Genomic DNA, 25,502 nt, shown 5'->3' on the forward strand with positions numbered 1-25,502 from the left:
AAAAGAAAACTTTCAAGAAACAAGTTGCATTATTACAGGGGGGCCAGGGGTTGGGGAAACGTAATAGCCAGAATCTTCAATTCATTTTTTATCTTATAAAAGAAATAACGAGGAAGATTTTTCGTTCCTTAATAAATGCTATAAATATAAAGGTCATCGGTACAAAATTGCATATTATTTCGATCTGATTATTTAAATAATGGGGACTACGTAAACGGTTCTATTTCTTTGATCAACGTTCATTAAATAAAATCAATGCCGTTAAGAATTAAATGTAAGCATTAGCAAGAAAAATTTAGCATTAAAATTAACCGAATTTTTATTCCTCGTTGAAATTTTCCATTATAAATCGGTCATAGTAAATTTAGTATTAATACGAAAAATAGAAAGAAGAAGAAGAAGAATGGGAATAAAACAAGTACTCTGTATTAGCATCGAAAGTCGATAATATCGAATACAAATAAGATTTGAATAAAAAAAAATGTTCATTATAACATTTCTTCGATGAAAAACATTTCCGATCCCTCCTGAAACCTATGGGGGTTCCCAAAGTCTTGCCTAAGCGGATTAAACTGTAAATTTCAAAATATTTGATGAGCCAAAAAAAAAAAAAAGAAAAGAAACAGGTTTTATTCAAAAATCAAATCGATTAAAACATTTGTTAATAATTCTAATTTGATAAGTGTTATTTACATTTTGTTTCTTTTTTTTTTTTTACAAAAACATAAATTATTTCCATTAGTTCGTGATGATACCACATGCATCGCGGGTGCATTTTTATCTATTTGCGAGCAAATACTTTGAGAACCCCTGCTATAAAGATTACAAGTAATATACGAACAAGAAAAATAATATTAAAAATAGAATTTTTCATTAACGAATGACATTCTATACAAATTATTTCCGTACTTTTGAATTCTATCATTTTGTATCTCTTTAACCGGAGACAGAAAAGAAATGAGGTAAGATCGTTTATCGACATCGATATAAGAAATTTATATTAAAAAAAGAAAAAAAAGAGAAAACAAACAATATCGAAGAAGAATTGTTCGTAGTGTAACGATCATTCGAGAATTTTATTATTAAAACGATTCCAATTATATTTTTTCTATGAATCCAATGAAAATCTATAAATACGCGTTAAAACACGAGTAAGAAGAAGAAGAAGATGAAGAAGCATTACATAATTGTTCAACGTTTGTTGTTGAACTTTTTATCACGAACGATAGAAAAAAGAAAAAAAGAGATAGATTACAATGGTTGACATTTCTAATCGAAGCAAGTGCTGAATGCTTAAGTTTTTCTCATTTATCAGAGTCCTTGTTATTTAACGATAGTAATTAATGAAAACCGATTTACAATAGGTGCAAGGTTATTATGGCACATCAATATTACCTTAGTTCTTGTCGTATCAAAAAAGAACATCAAAAATAATAGATCGATAGATAAAATTGATATTATATAGATAGATAAAGGGAGATAAAGAAATAGAACGAATAAAAGAGGGAGAGAAAGAGAGAGAGAGAGAACAATAGAGAACAAAAAATAAGAAGATAAACAAGATTAAAAAAAGGGCAAAAATAACTATACTCATTTCGAGACAGTGTTTTGATAATTTAGAAAACACTATAAATATTACAGTCAATGTAGTAATGCGTATGTGGCAACTCACGTCAAATCGACCACTTTTGATCCAGACCTCTTTCGATTTGGCTGAAATTTTTTTATCATTTTCTATCCCATTGAAAACCTCTCCGAGAATTTTTTCAAATTTTTTCACCTAACTCAAGAAAAGTTATGAATTTTTAAACAAAATGGCTTTCTTACTTTCAAATAGCTGTAACTTTGCCAAAAATTTGTTTATCGGGACGTTTTTTATTTAAATTTTTTGTTTTTAAGTGTACTTATGGGCAAATGGGCAAATGGGTAATCGGGCAAACGGTCAAATTTGTCAAATTTGTTTTCTTATTTTCTTTTTTAATTTCGACTTAGACCACTTTCCTAATTATGGGCACATTTATGTATAACACACATATCCACACATATTAAACATTGAATTTGATTCGATTAAATGTCGCGTTGATACAATTTGAAGTAAAAAAAAGAAAAAAAAAAAAACTGATTGAAAGTCGTCGAAATAAACGAATCCGTCTGATTTGTCAGCGTAATATTTCACATTAAACGTCGTAGCACGTGGCAACATTTAAAAAAGAAAATTGTTCGACATATTGGTACGGTAAACAGATAATCGATATCTGACTGACTGACTGACTGATTGTGAGATACCACGGAATTATTCCTTTGAGACGGAAGAATTGAGAAGGGAATAAATAGGCAGGGGGGGGAAAGAAAAAGAAAAAAAATATGAAGAGAAGAGAAAGATTAAAGGGAGAAAAGCAAAAAAAGGAAGGGAAAAAGGGAAGAAAAAAAGGGGGAGAGAGTTATATAGGAGGGGTGATTGAGCTGAGCACAACGATAATATCGCAGAAGAAGCAACAGAACCCAGCACATCATTTCTTTTACGTTCGTATTTATTATCATCCTCCGGGCAAGCACCAAGGTCCTTCCTTCTTCTTCTTCTTCTTCTTCTCCTATGTGGCCATTTTTATGTGAACGATCCCGACATCATTCGAAATAAATAAAAACATCCTCGGGGTGCAAATATTGGATTACTATCTTACTTGTTCTTTTCCTTACTTTTCTTTTCTATTCTTTTCTATTTATTTATAGATCGTTGAGCAATTAATACAATAATCCGGACCATACCCACACAAACTGTATATGTTTGATTTCATTTCAAAACTAATAAGATTTAATGTTAAAGAAAACAATATGAGAGAATATTTCAGCCCATCTGGATTTATTTTATATCAATATAATCTACTTTTCTATCCTACATTATTATTATTATTATTATTATTATTATTATTATTATTATTATTATTGGTATTTTTATTGTCATATTTTTATATTCTCTCTTTATCCCTAACTTAATCCAACGAGAAATATGAGGTTTTAGGTATCCCGTTTCCTGATTACATTGTCATATTTCCACGAATATTCGAGAACGGACTGAATTTATGATATCCTTGATAATATTTAGATATAATGATATTATCTATCGTGAATTCCTATAGTATATTCTAGAAGTACATATACAGTATATTATTTCCACGTTATTATTATAATATTATAATCATCAGATCTCTAGAATGTTATAGAAAAAGAAGAACAAAAAATAAGAGAGAAAAAAAAGAAACAATAAGAATTTATTATTCGCGATAATTTTATTTATATTTTACGACTAGATCGAAGTATAATATATATATATATTTTTTTTTCTCTCCTGACACGTTAGAAAGTAGTATACGAAATAAAGATAACTGAGTTTACTAAATGCGTTTCGCGAAAAGGTTCGATTCGTATTCCCATCCCCCATCCCACCCCCGCCCACCTTCCCCTCCCGTTACTTTAAATCGATCCGACGTGCCCTACATCCTAATCTCGATTCTTCCTAATACTCTTTTTTTTGTTCTCTTTTACTTTCTTTCCCCCATAGTCGACGACGTTGAAGAAAGAATAGTGAACCATACTTGTCTACCACAAGTACTCGTGTGCGTATGTGTGGGTGCGTACGTGTGTCTCCTAAAAAAGACCGTGTTAAATCAAACGGGGAAGATGAAGTGTGATCTACCGAAGAGAAATAACATAAAGAAAGTATTTTATATATGTTGGAATAAAAAAAACAATATATATATATATAGAAAACGAGAGGTATGATTTATTTCGAATATTATTTTTATCAATTTTCCATACGAATCGCGGAAATGAACGAAAGAGAAAATAAATATTATTTTCGTTTTTTTTTTTTGTAAGACTCGACTTTTTTCATTAAAATCACTACCGTGATTTTTCGTTCAATTATTTCGAGTAAAAAAAAAAAGAGAAAGAAGGGTGAGGAAAGCAAAAATGATCAAAGGAATGATTTTTTATCAAAAAAATTCGTGAATCGTCTATGCGGAGGTATAGAATGCCAGCCCCCTTCCCCCGTATTGAATAGAATCTAATGTAAAATCAACGCGAGGAATTCAATTAGCGAAGAATGTTAAAAATGCGGCAATTGATTTATGCAAAAAAACAAAGAAATATTGTCGATATTATATAAATACTATAATAAAATATAAAATAAAAGTTTATATATTATATTTATACATAAAAAATAATAAATATAATATATATATATATATAAATATAATATAATATAAATATAATAATATAATATAATAATATATAAATATATATATATATATAAATAAAATATAAATGTGAGATAATTATATGTGATATAATGATAAGACATTGTAAAAAACTTTGTAAGTTGTGCAATAAAAACCTGATTATATATATATAATATATAAAAAATATATAAAATGTATAAAATTTATATATATAAAATAATATATATATATATAATAAACGAAGGGTAGAAATATATTGACAAAATATTGAGTACAGATGACGAGACAATATTATCACCCCGTCATTCTTACGTTATTTAAAATAATATTTTATAGGGGTGACGATGATTTATAAATAATTAACAAATCGTAAAAATAAAATAAAATCAATTAGTTGTTTATCACGTCGAAAAAATAAAATTATTAATAAATGTGTCGCGACAGGTAAGTTGGATAGGGTTCGATTTTATTGCAATAAGATCGAAATAACGTTCTAAATTCTTACCCCTGTCCAACTTGCCTCTGCGACACATTTATTAATAAAATCAAATGATTATCGTAAAATATATAATAATTCTATAATATCGTAAAATATTTATCGAAAGAAAAAAATAGTTGGGCGGCCACAACCGGGTATCGGGTACGGGGTTATAGGAAAAAGAAAATGTTTCGTTCGCAATGTGTTAACAGATAAATATAAAGAAAGAAAAAAATCGAATGTCAGAATAAGAGAGAGAATAAAAAGGAAAGAGGAAGAGAGAGAGAGAGAGAGAGAGAAAATAGAAGGAGGATGCGCGTTCGCGAGAAGAGAAACGGGATCCGTCCAGTCGACACACGGCTTTCGTCCTGTATAAGTCGCTCTGAAATATCTCGTCACTCTAGTATGTGTGTGTGTTAAAATATACTTTCGTGTACGTGTTCGAAAAAAAATAATAATAATAAAAAAAGAAAAAAAGAAAAAAAAAACGAACGCGAAAATATCCCCTAAAATTTATATCGACCGCGCACAAACTCGCGCTAATTTTTTCGACACGTTTTACCACACGGGTTTTATTTTTCGTTTAAACCGTGCTGCGCTGACAAATCTTTCTTTCAACCCCCGTCAAACCCCAACCCCGTCCCTTTCTCAACCCCCCCCCTCCGAACAGACTCGTAAAACATTTTCCAAATCCACCGAATCCACGCGTTTGTCTCTTCCTCGTGACATTGAAAACAAATAAAAAAATACCTTAAGGAAAGACAAAAGTTATAAAATAAATTGCATTATAAAAGAATTATCGAAAATATGTATAAAATATTATATCAAAATATTATTTCTTCGTATGTTCTTTTTACAACACGAAGACTTAATTTAAATTTTCTTTATATGTTTTCAAAACAAATTGAAATGATGCATTTTTGTTGATTATTATTATTATTATTATTATTATTATTATTATTATTATATTATTATTATTATTATTACTTTTTAAATATATATTCATCCTTCGGTTTACAACGTGAAAAAAAAAATGTCCGATGCTGGTTAATCGTGATACGTATGTTGTGTGTATGTGTGGGTGTATGCGATACACGTCATTGAGATTAGATTTCTTTTTTCCTCTTACTCTCTTTCTCTCTTCCTCTTTTTAATTTCTCTTACAAAAAGATGTTCAATCTTTCTTCTTCAACTAGAAACCTCGTCCACATTTTCTAAGATCTATACGTTCATGACAGTATATATTAAAATACATATATATACACACGTGAGCTTATGATAAGAAAAATAATAAAACTTTGAAAAGATAATCTGTTTTTTTTTCTGTTTTTTTTTTTTTTTTTTTTTTTTTAGTGAAACAGTGAACTCTTCTTCTTAACACAAAATTCACGACGACATGACATCGTCTTTAGGATTCGGTGTTAAATGTGAATTTCAAATGATTACGCGTTATACATGGATCGAAAATGTTTTTAGAACAAGAAGAACATTTTCCAAGGGAAACTCGTGCTGGAATGTTTATTAATCCTATTGGAATAAACAACGAAAATCGCTCTAACGAAAATGTAAATATCAATTGATAATTTATATTATTTGATTTTCATTATATTATCTTTCTTTTTTTAAATCATCCACAACATATGTTTATATATTTGGTTTCAGTATTTCCTCTCGAAATAAAATGATATTTATTATTATTAATTATATCGAAATGTTCTACGCGAAATAGATGTTTTTATTGAATGTTTTTATAGAATGTTTTTATTGAACTTAATTTAAATTATATTTGACTCGTTTAATCGATATAAATATGAATACGTTTTATTTACAATATTCATTAATATCGTTAAATTACATTTAAATGTTTTTAATAAAATATGCCAGTAATTAATGAATTATATAACAATGAATCACAATTAAAGTAAACGAAATAGAATTTATTTTATATAATTACAAATAATTCAAATACGAAATAAAAATATAAAATTAATCCTTTTGTTGAAATTTTGTTTTTTTTTTAAACTCGACGGTCCACTGTCGTTACAACAACTAATCGCAAATAAAAATAAAAAAGAATTAAAAAGAAGGAAGAAAATAAAATAAAGGGAAGATTATTCTCCTATCATCGAAACAAACAAATATTTTTGAAACACGCGTGTCTACGTTTATATTGTTTAATAAAATAAATGTGTACTTCCCTTGAATATGAGTTTTATAACTTATTGGAAAATTGATTTTCATGGATGAATTAATTCACCGAATGGTTTTTGCACTTGGAAAGTTCAATCGAACCACGCGTGCGAATGAAATTCGATCGTTAAATGATTAGAAGCTGATTGAGCTTGTCAAAAACAAATGTTCAACGTGTTGTTTCGTCATATCAAATTGTTCTATCTTTTTCTTTCATTTTGTTTTGTTTTCTTTTTTACCCCAATCGAGTTAATCAATTCTATAATGGAACGAACGATCTACGAATTGTTCAACAATATCTGTTTTATTATCGTTCGACTTACAATTAAAGCGAATAATTTTTTTCTTAAATTAACGTAACTACGTGTGACAAGAAATATACTACAAATGGCCCAAAATATATACAAAATTGGCCCAAATATGTCGGAATAATTACAAGAAATAATTTAAGTACGCTAAAATAAGAAAACAAACAAAAAGATTCGTACGAAAATAAATTCTCTTCTAAAGTTATGCTCGCCTAACGTTTAATAACACTTCTGTATACAAATAATTAGAAAATCGTGTATATCGGTGTCGTCGGAAAAAAATTCGTACTGATTAAATAACAAAAAAAATAAAAAGAAAAAAATAAAGTTTTAATTCATTTCGGTATATTTTTATTTATAACGAAGCAACGGCAAATAATTTTTCGTAAAAATGTTAACGTTTTAATTTAAATGCACGTATGCGTGGAATTATCAAATTCGAGAGAAAGAAAGAAAGAGAGAAAAAATAAAATAAATCGACGAGCAAGTATAAACAATTATCACTCGAGTATTATTATCATTATTATTATTATTATTATTATTATTATTATCATTATTATTATATTCTAATTAAATTATTATCGTTATAGTTAATGCGATGAAGTTTTCTCGGTTGATAGTTTCCTCCTCGGTTATACCGAAAACTCTTAAGAAATTCTTCATCGTTTAATATATATTTTCCAGGAAACAAATTTCCTTGCGAGAAATCGACGTTGATCGACGAGATAATTATCGTTCTAAATTCGAAAGATATAGAATTAACATTTTTAAAGGATATCAGAAGACTGTAATTTCATCCGGAAGGTAATAAGAAATTTTCAAGTTAAATTAACGAGAAGTTTCATTAATTTATTATAACGAACAATTGCAACACATTATAAATATATATATATATATTTTTTTGTTTTGTTTTGTTTATAACATTTATCTAATAATAAACTAATAATATAAAAGAAACAATTATTAAAAAGTTAAGACAAAGGCCTTACTTGTGTCGCTAATAACTTACACATACGATTAATGCAACATTAAATAAGGATTTCTTAAAGGGAGGGTGGTGATCGTGACCACACGTGGAGTCGCGTAACTTAATTTAAGAGGTAGAGAAATTTTAACTACAAAATTGCCGGACGTGCAACAACTGAAAATTAATTTAAAATTAATTTAGCAACGTTACACGTATAATACATATTTCTGTGCGAGTTTAATAACAGTGAAAGAGGAAATTATATAGTCTGTATCCAGAATTGCGAAAATGTTTGCAAAAGTTTTAAAAGTCCTGCATTCAATAGTAGAATTAATAATAATAATGATAGTAATAATAATAATAATAATAATAATAATAATAATAATAATAATAATAATAATAGAAACAAAAAATCTTTTAATCCGATTCGTTTCTCTTATTTTTCTTTTGCAACAAAATATCCCTGAAATATGGATAAAATCTCATTTGAAAAAAAAAGCTAACAAGGGGACAGGACCACTTACAAGAGACTCAGATTTGTTTCTCAAACCTTGCACACTTGTAGTAGTCCATGAGAATACACAATTGTATTTTTTTTTTTTTAAATCCAGATCTCCGACCGTTTGCCACAAAATGGGGGTAGAAATTTCTCAAACATTCCTATATTATCTCATTTCTTTTTGGAAAGAATACAAAAATTTTTATTCTATACAAGCAATCACGTTAACAACAACAACAACAACAACAAGAATAAATAAAATCTAAAACGTAATTAACAATTCCCAACTTCGTTCCGATACGTGTGAATCTTAGCAACAGCACTTGGAAATTTGCCATAAGTACTTGGACCTCTTGTTTATCCTAACGAGTACGATAAAAAATAGAAAAGACAAACATATTCTCTGAAACCATGATACTTTTTGTTCATTTTTAAAAGTAAACGTTGTTCTATACCAGAATGCATAATTAAAATACGTTGATCGTAAAAAAAAAAAGAAAAAAAAAGAAAAGAAAAGTAAGTAAAGAAAGAAGTAAAAAATTATTACAGGAAAATATGCGCGTGTTCTTATTTATCAAAATTATTCTGCGTTCTTTCCCTCCGTTCCCCTCCTTATATTATTTCTCTATTATATACTACACGTGACGCCTTTATGTCTCGAAGAAAACGTTTCGAAGTTATTCTATATTGACAAGTTGACCGACATTCTAACTTCTTTCATAACTTACATAAACATACAATATGCAGGCTATTTTTCCTTTATCGACAATTGCATATACATCAAATATATACATATATATATGTATATATATGTGTGTGTATTTTTATTTCAGCGAATCAATTTCAAAAAAACTTTTTCCGGAGAAAGGATTGTTAAAGTTTTCGAAGAAAACGATGATGGACGACGAGGCGTCTATTTTCTGGGCATCTATCTTGATGGTCTGTGGTTCTGTGATGATGGTGATATTACTCACATGCTATATTTGTCTCTTTCGAGATTTGTGTTGTCCAGCCAGGGATAGCACTAAAAGAAGACGGACCATTCGTCGTAATACTATGCAAGTTACTGAAGAAAACAATCTGCAAAAATTCGACGAAATACCTATGAACGAAATAACTCAAGGTGATAGCAGCATGCCCACGGAATCCGAAAAATTTTAAAAACTGATCTAAACTTTATACGTTCTTTGTCAATTCTCGTTGTTAACTTATTGTTCATCGACGAAGTTGATTTTGTATCGCTTTTAGCGGAAGAAAGGAAAAATGAGATAAAGAAGAAAAACAACAACAAAATATTCGAAGAAGTGAAAGAAACAACATGAACAAGATAAAAAAAAAAAAAACATCGTCCTTCGAAATTATTAATCGAACGTAACACAACGACGACTTTTTACATTGTGCTGTGTGGACTTTAGTGTTTATAAGAGTCTCTGAGGTATTAAATTTTATTCCAAGCTGCGATCTCATAGATCTATCTTTTTCTTTTTTTTATGTTGTATGTACATGCTTAGATATACATCGATATACATATGTCGTGTCTAATCATACATATACACGAGAATGTATACGACGACACAAGTTCGTGTGTTTGTGTTGTGTGTATGTATAAATGTATTTCAATAACTATGTAAATATGTATGTGTGTTTTATGTACGTATGTATGTATGAATGTATGTATATATGTATATATGCAAGTATGTTTATCGAATAATAGAAAAATCTGATAAAAATATTCAATACGTCATCTTTTACGCGTGACCGATGATAACAACGTGGGATTTATATTTTTCTTTTTCTTTTTCTTTTTTTCTGTTCTTGTACCAGAAATCACAAAATAGTCCTTAATCTCTTCTATGCTTATGATCGTATATAAAATAAATCTCTATGCATATTTTATCGTCTAGCGATCATTATGAGCTACCTGTATATACATATACATTTATATATATATATATATATTTTTTTTTTCTTCTTTTGTTTTTTTTTTCTTTTGAATATTTGTCCTTTGTTTTTATTATTATCATTATTATTATTAATTCTTATACGACATTCATCTCTCATCCCCTTTGGTAACTTCATTGACGACCGGTCTGAGTATCCTTTGAAAGATATACAGGTTGATAAAACAGGGACATTGTGCGATGGAGATAACTCCGATGATACATTCGACTAGCTGATTTGGTTGTTGAGCTGCTGTAAAACGGAAATTACTACCTCGCGAAGAGTCTGAAAGTAATTTGTTCTCGTTAATACGAACGAGTCTGTGACGTGTACACATTTTTATTGGTTTTATTTGTATCTTTTTTTTTCCTTGTTTTTTTTTTTGTTTGTCAAGGCATCTGGATAAACAATAAGTTGGATGATTCACCTGAGGCTTACAATGTTCCTCTAACCAACTGAACACGCAGCCGGACAATTCCGCAAAATTCGCAACAGAGATAGTGTTGAAACTTTGAAACAAACGATCCATTATCGCCTGAAACTAAAAATAAAAAATGATAAGTAGAGAAATAATAATACTATTTAATAATGAAAAGCTTTAAAGAAAACTAATTGTTCAAAATAAAATAAAAAGTAACAAAAGGATAAGAGATAAGGGAAGAAATGTCTCATCTCTACCACTTGGAATTTATCCTCATCCGATACACGCATTTCTGCATGACCGGGTTGCATTTGGTGCGCTTTAACAATTTGCTCATAATTGGCTTGCATAATACGCAGAGCGACAACTTCTTTTCTCAACGCGTTACGTTCATCTTCTTGCTTCTTTTTCTGCTGCAACAAGAACTGTATATAATCTATAGATTTTTGAAGAACGGTAGCTTTGGATAGTTTGTAACCGGATGAATCGGTATGTTGACAAGTAGGCACTAAATTTTGAAGCGAATCGTATCCTTTTTTAATGGCATCTCTACGCTTTTGTTCCGCCTGAGTATGAGCCTCTCTGCGTCTTTCCTTATAACTTATAGTTGAATTTTTATTATCGCTGTCTTCGTCTTCTGAAATCAAATGAAGCACAGATTCATTGTTATTAATTATTTTTTTTTAAATAATAACGCCTAAAATATTATTCGTCTATTATTAATCACCTGTATTTTGAGCAGACGAGGATGCAGTATTTACAGAGCCTGTACTACTACAACGAGAGTAAGTATACTTTTCCGTAGGACTAGATGGTTCTAACTTCATATCAGCATTTGGTCCAAGAATACCGCTGCCTTCACACTTAATTAATTTTTCTATTTCCATGTAGGAAAAAATATAAAATGAGATCTTAAAGTGAAAACAACAAAGTTCTTTAAGATAATCAAAATAAATAGCTAATATAATGTGTGCGTGTCAAAAATATTGAATAAGAAGTAAAAAGAAAAAAAAATAATAAAAAATTGATTCTCCTGCTGTACAAACAACAAAAGTGTACTCTCCCTCTCTTTCTTATCTCTTATCAGAAACAATAAATAAAACTAATAAAAGTTCAAACAATGAAAATTACAAAAGAAATATGATAAAAAATATAAATTTGTTCCCTACGTGGCTCGTATCCATCCTTGTGCAAGGTGTTTGCCATAATGCAGCCGTATTTCTTCTCGCACTTTAAAAATCAATTGTAATAAAAATAAAAGATCAGTATGCACATAGGTTATGTTCGACAAAGTGATTCGAGAAAAATAATGCGGAGACATCAGCTCGGTGCGATAGATTCTATGTAATAATTTGTAAACCGATAAAGAGACATTTACATAAAATCCGTTACTTTAAACTGTTGAAATGTTTTTTTTTATAACGTTTTTAATACTCCCGATACGCGTATATCGCAACAACTAAGACTCACAATAAACTCCATCTCTGACTGAAATCAAATGAGAAACTAATGTCCTCCTCTGTGATCAAATCAAGATTACCAATGCGACACGTTTCTACTAACAACGATTAACAGCGCTAATAATTTCACTTATGATTTATCAACTGTAGCTTATATTATATTAATCATGACGTACTAAGATCATGATATACGATTATGATCAAAAATCAACTATTTGATAAATAATACATTAATTCAATCATTAAAATTAAATCATAATTAGCTATTAATTAGTTACATAACAAAATAAAATGATACACGAATAAGTTCAAATTTGTCATTTTCTACCTTATCGACGGTACCAAGAGGAATAATTATATAGCAGTTTGATTATTTTTATTGTTAGAAGAACGAACGAAAGACTGTCAAGAGAGATTAATATTAGATTAGAAATATACTCTTAAAATTATTAATGTCAATTTAATCCGACAATAAAAATAAATGCAGCCAATTAGCTCGACAATACTTGCATTGTTTACAATAATAATATTATAAACGCTTAATTACATTGTAAGTAATATCGATGTCAAGGTATCATTACGTGGAGGTTGATGCATACGGAAACCCTATTATATTTTTCTTTAAATACAAATTACAATAGATTATAAAAAAAAGATTAAAAAATAAAAAATGAAGATTAGCGTGTTTTTATAACAGAAATTTGTACTCGATATGATAAAAATCGATGAACATCGAGAAACGCAATTCGAGGTCGTACGTATTTGTTTTGTTTACGTTCTTTGCGACCACTTGAAGCTACGATTAAAAAAAAAAAAAGAAATAAAATTCGATATGATACTAATTTTAACGCATACACTTAAACGCGCGCGCACGCTACCTACGTTTTAAAATATATTTTATCAAGGACGCTTTATAACTTCGCGTATGTATATGAGCATTATCGTATTTCAATGGTAATATTATACGATTACGAAAGAGTAGGAGAGGTAGAGGTAGAGAGAGAAAGAGAAAATAATACATACTTTGAAAGATGATAAGAAATAATAAAAAATATTAGGGCAAACATAAAAATTGTTGATACCATTAGAAACAGAAAACAAATATAATGTACTCATCTTTCTAAAAATGTAACAAGGACGAATAGAAAATTATGAAATTATACGAGCCTTTCTCTGCTAATTCGGCCATGATGGTTGTTTGAATGGCGCGCAAATAATACCACCATGGTGGCTACGATTTCATTGGTTATCCGATTTACCGTGTGTAAACTCGTTATTTTAAATATGTGCTTAGAATGCAACAATAACAAATTTTATGAAAAAAAAATAACTTATCGTAATTGATAAAAATTATTGATTGCGTTATTCAATAACTATTTATAAATACTACATATAGTATGCTTTACATATTTTGTAAATATTCATAAAGAAAGGAAAATAATATGCTGTTTGTTACCCTCGTGTGCAGTTAAACGGGTCGAAAGAGATTTGAGACAACTAAAAAAAAGATTGAAGTATGTTAAATTATGTTTATTATAAGGTGTATCTAATATATGTATATTTACAATCGTTTTAATACACGCGTAAAACCATTTAAGTTAATATATTTATATTTATTTCTCGGAGTACAGCGTTTCGGATCCGTAAAACGCTGTGGCAATTGTATTCCTAAATATTCACCTTTTTGTTGCATTATGTAAACTGTAAATTACACGTAAGTGTTTAATCATGGATATTTATCTATGGCGTGTACACCATGAAGATATCGAGAATCATACTTATAGTTAGTAGTATCGTACAATGTACAAAGATACTCATCTTTCTTTATTTCAATTTTTTTATATGATTCTCTGACACTCTGGTGGATATTTTTCCTTTTTATTTGTATTATTATTTATTATTATTATTATTATTATTAATATTATTATTAGTATTAATGTTATTATTATTATTATTATAATAATTATTATTATAATTATTATTATTATAATTATTATTATCATTACTTTTATTTTCTTTTTAAATATTTTTTGTTAAGAAAATTCGTGGTTCCATAAACGCACCGTCGATGCACATTCCTCGCTACTGCCTAAAGAAACAAAATTCTTCTATATGTCTAAATCGTGTATTCATCAATTATGCTTGATTGCATGCCTAACATAATAGATTCGTGTGTGTTTATTATGTGTAATACACAATGTTAAAGACTTTATTTTTGCTTTGTATCATTCGGGGACGGATTATGTCGGAAAGCCGAGGATCGCGAAAGCACATTAAATTTACAAAAGAAAAGAATAATTTTAAAGAAAAATTTTGGGAATAAAAAATAAATCAGAACTAGAAAAGTATACAGAGAATATTGATTAATAATTGAGCCGTACAGTGCACACATCGATTAACTCCACTTTTTGAAAAATCTTAAATTTATGTATCAAAGCACTTGGTATAGTCATAACTTTTTATATTTATAATAACTTTCCCGAATAATAAAGATTAACACCATTAAACGGCAAAATTTTTTTGGCCATTGAAAAATAAGTAATTTATTTAAGAAACCATTTTGATTATTTTTTGACTATTCTTTCTTGTTAATTTTATACACCGTTAAATGAAAGCTATATCTGTATTTATGCATTCCACATTATATATGTGAATCTATATTATAACAGGAATTTTAAAAAACAATGTACATTATTTCATCGCGTTTCTCGACTTTTTGTTTTATGGAGTTAATCGATGTGTGCACTGAACGGCTCAATTATTGGACACAAATCGATCGGCTATTCGTTTACTTTTAAATTTAACTTTCACAGATATAGCTTATTTTTGTTACCTTAGCGCGAAACGTTGTAATAAATTACCGCCACAAGAAGTTTCGTTTTAAATCGGTTTTATCTTTTTCTTCCGTCTTTTGCCTTCGCGTAATTGAAATTTTTTATTTTTATTATTTTCTAAGAAGACGATTTAAGTACAGTCCCATTTATACTATTAAATGGTACGATTATAACTTGAAAAGCATAATTTCGAAAACTTCCGACACAGCGATTCGGCTACGACCGCCCCCGCAAAAAACCTTACATGCGAGTGTTATTCATAAAGTTCAAACTCACAACACAGTTTTGTAGCCAGAAACGCCCCACGTGTATTTTATTTGAATAAAGGTCACTTTCCCGCGATTTAATCGATAAAGCATCACATCGTAAATTCTCATTAAGTTTGAATTTAGAATCTTTCTCACTCATACGTTCCTATTTCTTTCTTTCTCTTTTGCTCTTTCATTCACATCCACCCTCTTTTTCCCTCCCTCTCTTACTAGATTTATATTATATCAAGTATCCTTAATCATGCATACAAATTTTCTTCATTATTTTTTCATCAAAATCGCAATCACTCGTATCTTTTCATTTTCTCTCTCTCCCTTTCTCTTCCTTTCTTTTATTCTCCGTTTTCCTAATTCCTTTTTATTTTTTGACATCAATACAAAATTATATATATATATATAATATATATGTATGTATATGTATATATATATATATATATATATATATATGTCGAGAATTATTTCATTACTATCAATTATTATATTTTATTATTACATTAAAGTTTAAACTAAAACGCTCTAAGTGACATGCACTTTTGGCGAGCAGCCCACTCATATGTATGTATATATATATATGTAATTATACACATATATATGTCTATCCAGGCAAGTGCATATACATGCATATATGTATATACATATCTATATATATATATATAGACATATATATACACATATATTCATAATGAAGTATTATTTACTTATTATCATTATGTGTATTTTTTTGTTTTTTATTTATTTATTTATTTTATTTATCTTTATTACTAGAATCATGAATAACTCACAATATGTCTAACTACATTTCTTTGAGATTAATTGGATGATCGGTGCAAATAAGACGATTAACTTGTTTCCTACGAAATCCTGTTTATCATCGAGCATCGCACAGGGTAAAACGTCAGACATTGAAAACCGATTTTCCATATAATTAATTATGAACAAATGACAATTTGAATTTACGCGTTCACCCCCGACATTTAAATAATTTTTTTTTATATGTAATCCTTTTTGTTTTTTTTTCTTGGTTTCTCTCTCTTTCTCCCTTTCTTTGTTTTTTTTTTTCAAAGCTTTTATGCTTTTAATAACAACGACATTGTTTTGATATTATTGACAATTGTTGCATTTGTAAATTTGTAAAGGGTAACTTCTCGATGCCCATTCATTTTGTTGTTTGTATTGTTGCTATTAATTGTTTGTATTTTTCTTCTATAAATAATTGTTCCTATAAATAATTACCTAGCTTTATTAATATTGCAATACCACGCCGTCTTTTAGCAGATTAACAAATCGCATCACCATTTGTGCGACGACGTTCTTTCTATCTCTCTCACTCTCTCTCTCTCTCTATGTTGTGAGAAAATAATATATTTATATATGTATGTATGTATGTATATATAACACATTATTTTGTTTAAATTATCTAACGTCTCGTTCTGACGTCTCATTCCAATTTTCCTCATTTTTTATTTTCTCCCTTCTCTATTTTTTGTTTTAGTAAGGTTCAGATGCCAACAAAAATATATTCGTTCGGGTTTTAAATGATTTTTGTTTTGACTTTTACCCCCTTTGATTATTATCCTGCGATACGTTTATTCGGAGGTTAAAAGTATTCATCTAACGAAATGGATATCTATTGACGAGGGGTAACCGGGGAAAATTAAAAAAAAAAGAAAAAAAGGAAAGGAAAGGTTTATTAATTAATCCGAATAAATTATTTCAATAAGTAATTTATATATCCTATGTTAAATATTTATATATTTCTAATTTTTCGTATCTGTTTGACTACTAACCAAACGTTTATTTTTTACGTGAAATGAACAAATTCGTTCATTTATCTACTTCAAAAGTTCGAAGGATCACTGTACGAAGAAAGAAAAAAAAAATTATAATAATAATAATATATAAAATAAAATAATGAAACACGCTAAAAATAAAAAAATTAAAAAAATACAAAAGAAATTGAATGCGCTACAAATATTTTTTACGAAACCATTCACGAATCTTGTGTATTTTGTATATATGAGCCATTCATTTGTCAAATCAATTAACTCCACAAAATACAAAAAAAAGTACAAAGAATTAATTAATATACACCGTAGTATCATTTATTCATTGCACGGCTACTAAGACTATTTATTAAGATTTATTTGAAATATTAAAAGTTTAATATTCTTCAAGTACTTTAATAATAAATTTTTATAAACATTCTTAAAGTGGAGTTAATCGCTTTAACCTGTGAACGGCTTACTTGTATTTACTTTTTTTGTTATCTACCAAGCAATTTTTTGAAAGATTTAGTTTCCTAATTATGATTCTATATTTTCATATTCATTTTTTTTGTTCTGTCTTATTTCTTTTATTTTCTTTCTCTCTTTCTCTCTTTCTCTCTTCCTCTACCTCCTCTTACTCTTTTATTATTTTACTTCGTATAAAAATCCTACAAACTCGATGATATTCACCTTATTTTTTGTTGCGCAAGAAAAAGACTATAATTTAATTATATTAATATAGATTTACTGTTAACCACTGGCGATATCTCGATAGCCATGCACAACGTGAAATTTCTATTCCAGAATTACAACTAAGTGTTGTTAACAATCATTTTATACAAGCATTCTCTTCCTTTCCTTTTTTTCCCCTCTTCTTCTTCTTCTTCTTCTTTCATTTTATACAATTTCAATACCAAACACCATCCCATCACGTCAGTTAGAATATTATTTTTTTTAAATGACGATTTTCACGAAAAATATTGGGATGAAGTGTTTAGTTTATAGACTACGGAAACATATTATTTATTATTATAATTATTATTATATCACGTTAAAAACAAGATACGAACTTGGTGCCCGTTCGTTACTTGTCCAAGGAAAACAGAAGGTAAATCTCGTTTGTTGATCTTTCGAAATTCTACAATTCCAACAATGTTTAACAATCTATGCCCGTACCAACGGAAGATTTACAGGCTTTAATCAATCAAGGAGTAACGTTGTTCTATTGGTGGATTGTTAAAAAAAACTACGTGAACAATGTCGAGAATTAAGAAATTGAACAAATAATTCTTAGAGTCGACAAACAAAATGTCCAATGCCTTCCGTAATCCTCGGATATATCATGACGATAATGATATAATAGAGAATACTCTAAGAAGTCTTCGAAAGAAAATTGGAGAGATAGACATTGCGTTACGAGAAATGTCGGAAATAATGTACTACCATTTAGAATATATGCAGGTATATCACACGTCGTGATTGCGAGAGCATGTGGTGTCCGTTTTTTAGAATAAATAAATTTTAAACTAACTGCATCGATCATCAACCTCTTCCCTCGCTTACATTCGTAGTAAGAATTAAAAAAGAATATAATTGAACTATAGAAATTTCGAAAAGAGGGGTTCGTTGCATGCGAAGCGCGCGTCGTGGGACGATCGGGAAAGAATTTTGTACTTTTCTAAGATCATCCAACACCTGCCTGTGTGTGTGTAGTGTGTGATGTGTGTCTCTGTGTATCTTCGTAACAGAACTTGCCATTGATGTGATTTTTCGTCATACAGAGAATAAAGAAAAATAATAATGAAATATACCTTCTTCTTGGAAAACCGATCAGAGATATAAGAATAGATATTTGTACCATGATCAGAATCAATTTATAGCTTTGAGCGTTTAGCCTGACGAGACTTGGCAGTACGACGTGGTTTTTTCGTAGCGTCGCTCGGTATTTCATCCACACTAGATTTTCGTTTTAAGGAATCCGGTGCTATAATAGGTTCTTTAGGAGGTGCCATTTCAGCAGGTTCCGAGAGCACCGCAGGCGATGGTGGTTGCGTAACCGTTGCTGATGGTACAACTTCCGTAGGACTATGTTCATCTGCTATTGGGATGAAATCCAATCCTTCTCCAAATGCCTCTGACATTACCCCTTGATTGACTAAAGCTTGCAGATCTTCAGTCGGTACGGGCATAGATTGACCACAATTACCGCAAACGGATATCGCAGGTGACTTAGACCGCCAATATTGAAGTTCCGTCTTGCATTTATTTAACTCCTACAAAATTTGAATTGACATTTTTAATAATATAGTTTTATATTTTTTTCTATGCGAGTATGCCTAGTTTCAATCGATCAATCGTTTTTCTTTTCTATTTTTTTTTTCAAAATTGATTATTTAAATGTTACAAATTAAACGGATTTATTTTTCTCTCTCTCTTTCTCTCTCTCTCGTATACTAAGTATACCTGGGTAAATACCTGTAGGAGCGTACTAAACTTGCGAGATGTCTCTTCGTTCTTTTTGTCATTGTCGTCGAGGCGCGTAGCATATTCTACAATTTGTTTCTGTTGCTCGGCTATTTTCGCCTTACAACTCCTTAAATCCCTGCGCATCAACGTCAGCTGACTGTTGTATCTCTTCATTCCTTGCTTTATTTTACGAATCCGTTTCCGTAATACCATGTTTGATTGGGGAGGTGAAATATTCGTTTCTAATAGAGCAGGATCTTCGGAAGAATGCGGAGGAGAACCTTCCTCCCCGCTACCACTCCCTGCTTTACTGCTTCCAACACTCAGGGGTGCGGAATCCAGGCACATAAACGGTTTACTAACATTACTAGCTGCTGCAATATTCATATACGAAATTTAAATGAAATTATTGAAGTAATCACATATTGCAATATTAAATTTAATAAATATGAATAATTATTTATTACTCACAAGGGAATGTCCCTGCTAAATCCAGAAAATCAGCTCCAAAGTATGGAATTTCCGGTAGCATTGGCTCGATACGTTCTTTAAAATATTCCATGGCCATAGTACTTAAGTCAAATAATTCATCTGTGACTTTGTAAGGTCGTGCTAATTTTGGAGTAACCTTTATATAATGTAATATACGAAAAACTTCATCCAAAATCTGTCAAGATTAAAATTAAAACATTAATGAGTAAATGTTATATCCTTTTAAGAGTCAAAGTTTTTATTCGATTTACCTCTCCAGGAAAAAAGCAACAATGTTTTCTCTCTATGTGTTTACCAAAACACATTTGAAGTAAAGTAAGTCGCATGTGTAATGTTTCTACAATATCCGATTCACATGCTAATGGATGATTGCGACGTGCTGATTCACGTCTAGGCATTTGAGCTTTGATCGATTGAAAACGAGTCAACATTTGTGCTTGCAGCTTTTGAAATGCCGAATTAAGAATGTTTCCACAGACACGGTCCATTTGATGGGAAACCTGTAAAATGAAAAACGAGTGATTTAATTCTTCTAAGTTAACGTAGAAGATAAAAAACATATTTAATCTTACTTACTGGACGTAAATGTGCTACAGTGTTATAGCTCAAATAACTAAATATCTTCTCAATGATTTCCACCGGTAAATCAAAAAGGCTTAAGTTGCAGATCGGAGGAAGAGCAACTGTAGGAGACGCACCGGAAGGTCCTGCAGGAAGGGAAGCCTGATGCTTTCTCAACGGACTAACTTCCCTGATGTCGTTAACAGTGCCTCCTCCGTTGTGTGCACCCATGCTACTAGATTGACGCGTCGACACCATTTTCTTCATGTACAGCCGATACTACGCCAAGCCTGAAAATAAATATAAAATGAATGACAACGCGCAGATGAATGATTTGAAAATTCCATTAAAAATAAATCCTAATTGTGATCACTCTCTAAGAAATCAAATAAAATCTAAATGTCAACATACACATATTGTCACATATATACTTTAACAATCAGAACATTTATATATAGAAATAAACGCAATAAGATATTTTTCACGTAAAAAAAAAAAACAAAAAGCGAAGAACATAATCGATAATTAAAACGCAATTGAATTACCGATTATACTAATAGAAAGCAAAAATTGTATATACGCGGCCGCGTAAAACAATTCTTTTGTCCCTTTAAGTATTCGTAACAGTCGTTAATGTATAAAGAACAAAAACACTTTAAGGAAGAAGAAAAAAAAAGAAAAAATAGATAGATAGATAGATAAATAGATAGACGACGAATAGCACTAACGAGTGGAATCCTTTTTGAGGCACGCAGATGACGAAAGAACAATATCGTATTTCAAGAAGGAAGAGCTTGAAATCGGAAAGCCATTAAAAACTCGCTGAAGTCTGAGGAAACGATAACGTGTCCAAAGCTTGAGAATTAAAGCCCCATGAAGTAATGGTAATAGGTAAGAAGCTTTAGAAACAAAAGATCGGCCTGTTGAAGATTGATTTGTTAGAATCGAAATTAACGTATTAACGATACACATTTTCGGCAAGTCCATCTCTTCGATTTCGAACGAATTAACGAAATTTATCACGAAATGAACTAACTAAAAATAAGCGGAAGGATGAAAGTGAGATAAAGAAAGAAAGGAAATTAGATGTCAACACTCGATCGACGAATTGTATCCTCTCGTAATGATCAAGGACAATAAATTTTCAGAAAAAAATAAGTGTTGAAGGATTGAGAGGGAGGATGAGAAAGAGATACCTGGAGTATCGGCTTCGTGAGCCGAACTCGAGCCGTAGTCGACTATGAATTTTTCTTCACGTGTGTGAGAATGAGTGAGAGAGAAACAGAGTGAAAGAGAGAAAGAAAGAGAAAGAGAGAGAGAGAGAAAGAGAGAGAGAGAGAGTTTACAACGATCAACAGGAGGAAAAGCACGATAAGGATGACGAAAGCATGTGCCGGGTGAAAAATTGTCTTTAATGAATATGAATCGTGTCTCTTTCTTTCTATCTCTCGACGATGATGGTCGTGTCGTGATCGTGATCCTCGTCGTCGTCGTCGTCGTCGTCGTCGTCGTAGTCGTTGTAGGTGGTAGTAGTAGTGTAGTTGTGATGGTGGTATGTAATAGTGTAGTAATAGGTAGTAGTAGTAGAAGTAGTAATAATAATAGTAGTGTAATAGTAGTAGTAGTAATAGTAGTATTAGCTATCGTCGTCGGATAGAGGAAAAATATAGAAGAAAGAGGTTTCAGAGGTTGATCGTGGTATGCGATGTCGTTACACGCAGTAGCAGCCACGACGAAACAACACGGAGCCCGAGGGAAACAAATAGAGGGAAACCGGGTGATCGTGCGCAATCGATGCTCCCATGACTATCTTTTGCATCTACATCGACTCTCTCTTTCTCTCCCTCTCTCTCTCTCTCTCTCTATCTCTCTTGCTCTCTTGCTCTTTTGAATAAGAGATTCGTATATTAATCACGACCGAATCCAACAATAATCGATCGTTCGATGAACGCAAGAAGAACTCAATGATGAAAGAATTTGATTGAATCGAAGGAAAAAGCTGCATACCGCAGTGATATACGATGAAAGCCCTATCACTGTATCCGCGTTGGCGTTCTCAGCGACATTTTGACGGAGATCCTTTCCTTCTCTCTTCGCTCTTCCGCTGCTGCTTTCGTTCTCGCTTCGTTCCACTGGCGAAGCTTCCCTTCCTCTTGACAAAACTGTTTCTCTCTCTACCGTTCCCCCCCCCTCTAACCCAACCTCATCATCGCTCTCACTCTTTCTTTCTTTCTCTCTCTCTCTCTCTTTCTCGCTTTTGCTCTCTTGCTATTGCTATCTCGTTTTATATCTCACCACTCACTGTGTATATACTCTCTCTCACTCACTCACTCACTCACGCTGCTGCTGCTCTAACGCTCACACTTATGCTCATGCTCATGCTCATGCTCATTCTCATTCTATCTCTTTCTCTCTCGCTCTGGCTATTTTGCCATCTCCTGCACTCGTCAAACTCGTCGTCGTCGTCGTCGTCGTCGATGTGTCGTCTCTCTTTCGTATATACGTTTGTCCTTTTCTTTCGTTAACTCGCATTTTCCCTCTCTTTTTCTTCGTCGATGCTGTACCGACTAAGGGATGTTTACCACACGCACATACCACACCCGGAAAAAAGCCCGCGCATTTGACAAGAAACCGTCTTTCTCTTTCTCTCTTTTTCCCCCACTCTACCGCTACCAACTCCCCCCCTCATCATCATCATCCTTCCTTATTCCTCCGTTCTTTCTCTTTCTCACTCGCGTACACACACTCTCTATTTTTCTCTCTCTCATACACTCTCTCGCTCTGCTTTTACCTATGCAGCCGAATATGTACGTATATGTATATATATACATATATATATAGTTTTCTCTCCTTCTATTTCTTTGTTTTTCAATTTTTCTCTTCGTCCCTCTCCTTCAAGAATACGTCATCGGATGTTACTAGCCACAACTTTGTTGTACCCAAATTGTATTGTCCGTTTTTCCTGGTCTCGTTAAATCTTCCATATACGATAAATCAAAAGTAATGGGAGGCAATACGACGAGAATCGTTCTTCTAACCTCAAAAGAGAACCGCAAAACTGCGATATCACCACAAAGAATAGTGGTTTAAGATTGTAATCGTTGGACGATCACAAACACTATACCAAACAACACACGTACTTGTACGCATGTAATTCTCTAAAACATAATTGTTTATTATTCCAAATACAACAATATCTGAACACACACGTGCGAACGCGCCCGCACTATCTCCCTGCTCTGTCATTGGTTCCTCGTGAAAATGACGATTTTTGACTGATAGACAAGTTTGAATCTCGTCGAACAGATGGCGTCAAAATTTGAACGTTCTGTAACGGCTCAGACATTTAACCAGATGGTATGACAATCTCGTCACTAGAAAATTCTTTCGTCGTATAATCAATTAAAAAGCGATGATATATGTATTTAATTCAAATTCAAATCCAGTCATCGATTTTTGTAGGAATATATGGATTATCAAGTTATTTTATCATTTTTTCTATCTTTCGAGTAATTGTAAAGATTTACAATTGTAAATTGTACCATATTTTTTTCTTACGAGTAATTGTAAAGCTTAAATGTAAATGATAGAGTAAATACTTGATTTTTAATAATTTTCCTTTTCCTTTCTTTCAATTTTATGATTTTATTTTCATATCCATCTATACTTTCCTATATATTTAAAATAATTTCAAATAAGATTCACCTATCGTAGTGATCAATACACACACATACATATATATTATGTATCATATTGATTTTTTTTTTGGAATAAAAGAGATTACGAAGAAGATAAATGGGAATGCAATAAAGCATTTTTAGTTGATTTCATTATCGCTCTAGTATACATGACAGATATTAATGTATCATTGGCTGTAGTAGGCATTGGGGTAAATAATGTGACGTATTATTTCGAGATAATTCTGAATGTGAGATATGGTAGGATTACTCGAATAGAATTTGGCGGAAATGAATGAATATAATCTAGCGCAAAATCGGAATACGATGTTATGACGATACACGTGTGTTTGTTAATTAAGTCGAGTATATTATCCTCATTTATAATTGGCTAAACTTTGTCAGTTGTGCAACAGGTTTGTATGTTATAACTGTTCATTAGTTTCTTCCTCTGTACTTAAACATGATTCTCGATAATTGTTCTGCGATTATATCATCTTCGTACATGTATGCTATAAACAATTTACAAATAATTGATGATTTTTCAATAGGTTTGTAAAAAAAAAAATAAAACTAGATATGAACGAGTTTCTTGTTCAAAATAAAACGAGGTTCTTTTTTTTTTACTATTATTGAGAAGAGAGATTAGTTTTTATAAATAATTCGACGACGTTTCGTCAACAAATTTATCAGCCAGTAAACTGATTTTAAGTACTGCAATCTACTTTGATAAGGGAATAATCGAAGGTATTACATAGAATCTTACATACAACAATTACAATCTCGAAAATGAAAAATATTCTAAGATTCTTACATTTATTTCTTGGTATCATTTATTTTTTCTTTTATTTTTTTGAAATATTCAGCTTATCTACAAGCATCGACGAATTTTTTTCAAATTAAATAAATTTCATTATAGAACGGGTACGAAATCA

The 25,502-nt window shown here is 30.7% G+C and overlaps 3 protein-coding genes across 6 annotated transcripts; 1 reads left to right on the forward strand and 2 right to left on the reverse strand.

Moving 5' to 3' along the window:
- Window positions 1-6,120: 6,120 nt before the first annotated feature.
- LOC122520877 lies at window positions 6,121-9,929 on the forward strand. Its single transcript, XM_043641196.1, has 3 exons — window positions 6,121-6,281; window positions 7,899-8,018; window positions 9,514-9,929. Coding segments are annotated over exons 1-3 (450 nt in total). The 5' UTR covers window positions 6,121-6,279; the 3' UTR covers window positions 9,842-9,929.
- Window positions 9,930-10,426: 497 nt separating this feature from the next.
- LOC122520876 (max-like protein X) lies at window positions 10,427-12,614 on the reverse strand. The gene is made up of 5 exons (XM_043641195.1): window positions 12,212-12,614; window positions 11,770-11,919; window positions 11,300-11,679; window positions 11,049-11,162; window positions 10,427-10,906 (listed from the first exon to the last, which is right to left on the reverse strand). Exons 1-5 carry the CDS (start codon window positions 12,246-12,248, stop codon window positions 10,850-10,852), a joined length of 738 nt encoding a protein of 245 aa, XP_043497130.1. The 5' UTR covers window positions 12,249-12,614; the 3' UTR covers window positions 10,427-10,849.
- A 5,360-nt stretch (window positions 12,615-17,974) lies between these two features.
- Window positions 17,975-24,159, reverse strand: LOC122520661 (F-box only protein 28). 4 transcript variants are annotated; one of them, XM_043640851.1, is made up of 6 exons: window positions 22,898-24,159; window positions 20,906-21,180; window positions 20,581-20,829; window positions 20,309-20,504; window positions 19,847-20,211; window positions 17,975-19,644 (listed from the first exon to the last, which is right to left on the reverse strand). In XM_043640851.1, the coding sequence occupies exons 2-6, from the start codon at window positions 21,155-21,157 to the stop codon at window positions 19,246-19,248; spliced, it is 1,461 nt and encodes a 486-aa protein (XP_043496786.1). In that variant the 5' UTR covers window positions 21,158-21,180; window positions 22,898-24,159; the 3' UTR covers window positions 17,975-19,245. The 4 variants fall into 4 exon arrangements, with proteins under 4 accessions (XP_043496786.1, XP_043496789.1, XP_043496787.1 ...); XM_043640854.1 differs by lacking the exon at window positions 22,898-24,159 and adding an exon at window positions 22,087-22,398; XM_043640852.1 differs by lacking the exon at window positions 22,898-24,159 and adding an exon at window positions 21,619-21,707.
- Between the last annotated feature and the right edge of the window lie 1,343 nt (window positions 24,160-25,502).

This window comes from Polistes fuscatus, unplaced genomic scaffold, assembly GCF_010416935.1.
Source record: "Polistes fuscatus isolate 324 unplaced genomic scaffold, CU_Pfus_HIC Scaffold4, whole genome shotgun sequence".
Taxonomy (NCBI): Eukaryota; Metazoa; Arthropoda; class Insecta; order Hymenoptera; family Vespidae; genus Polistes; species Polistes fuscatus.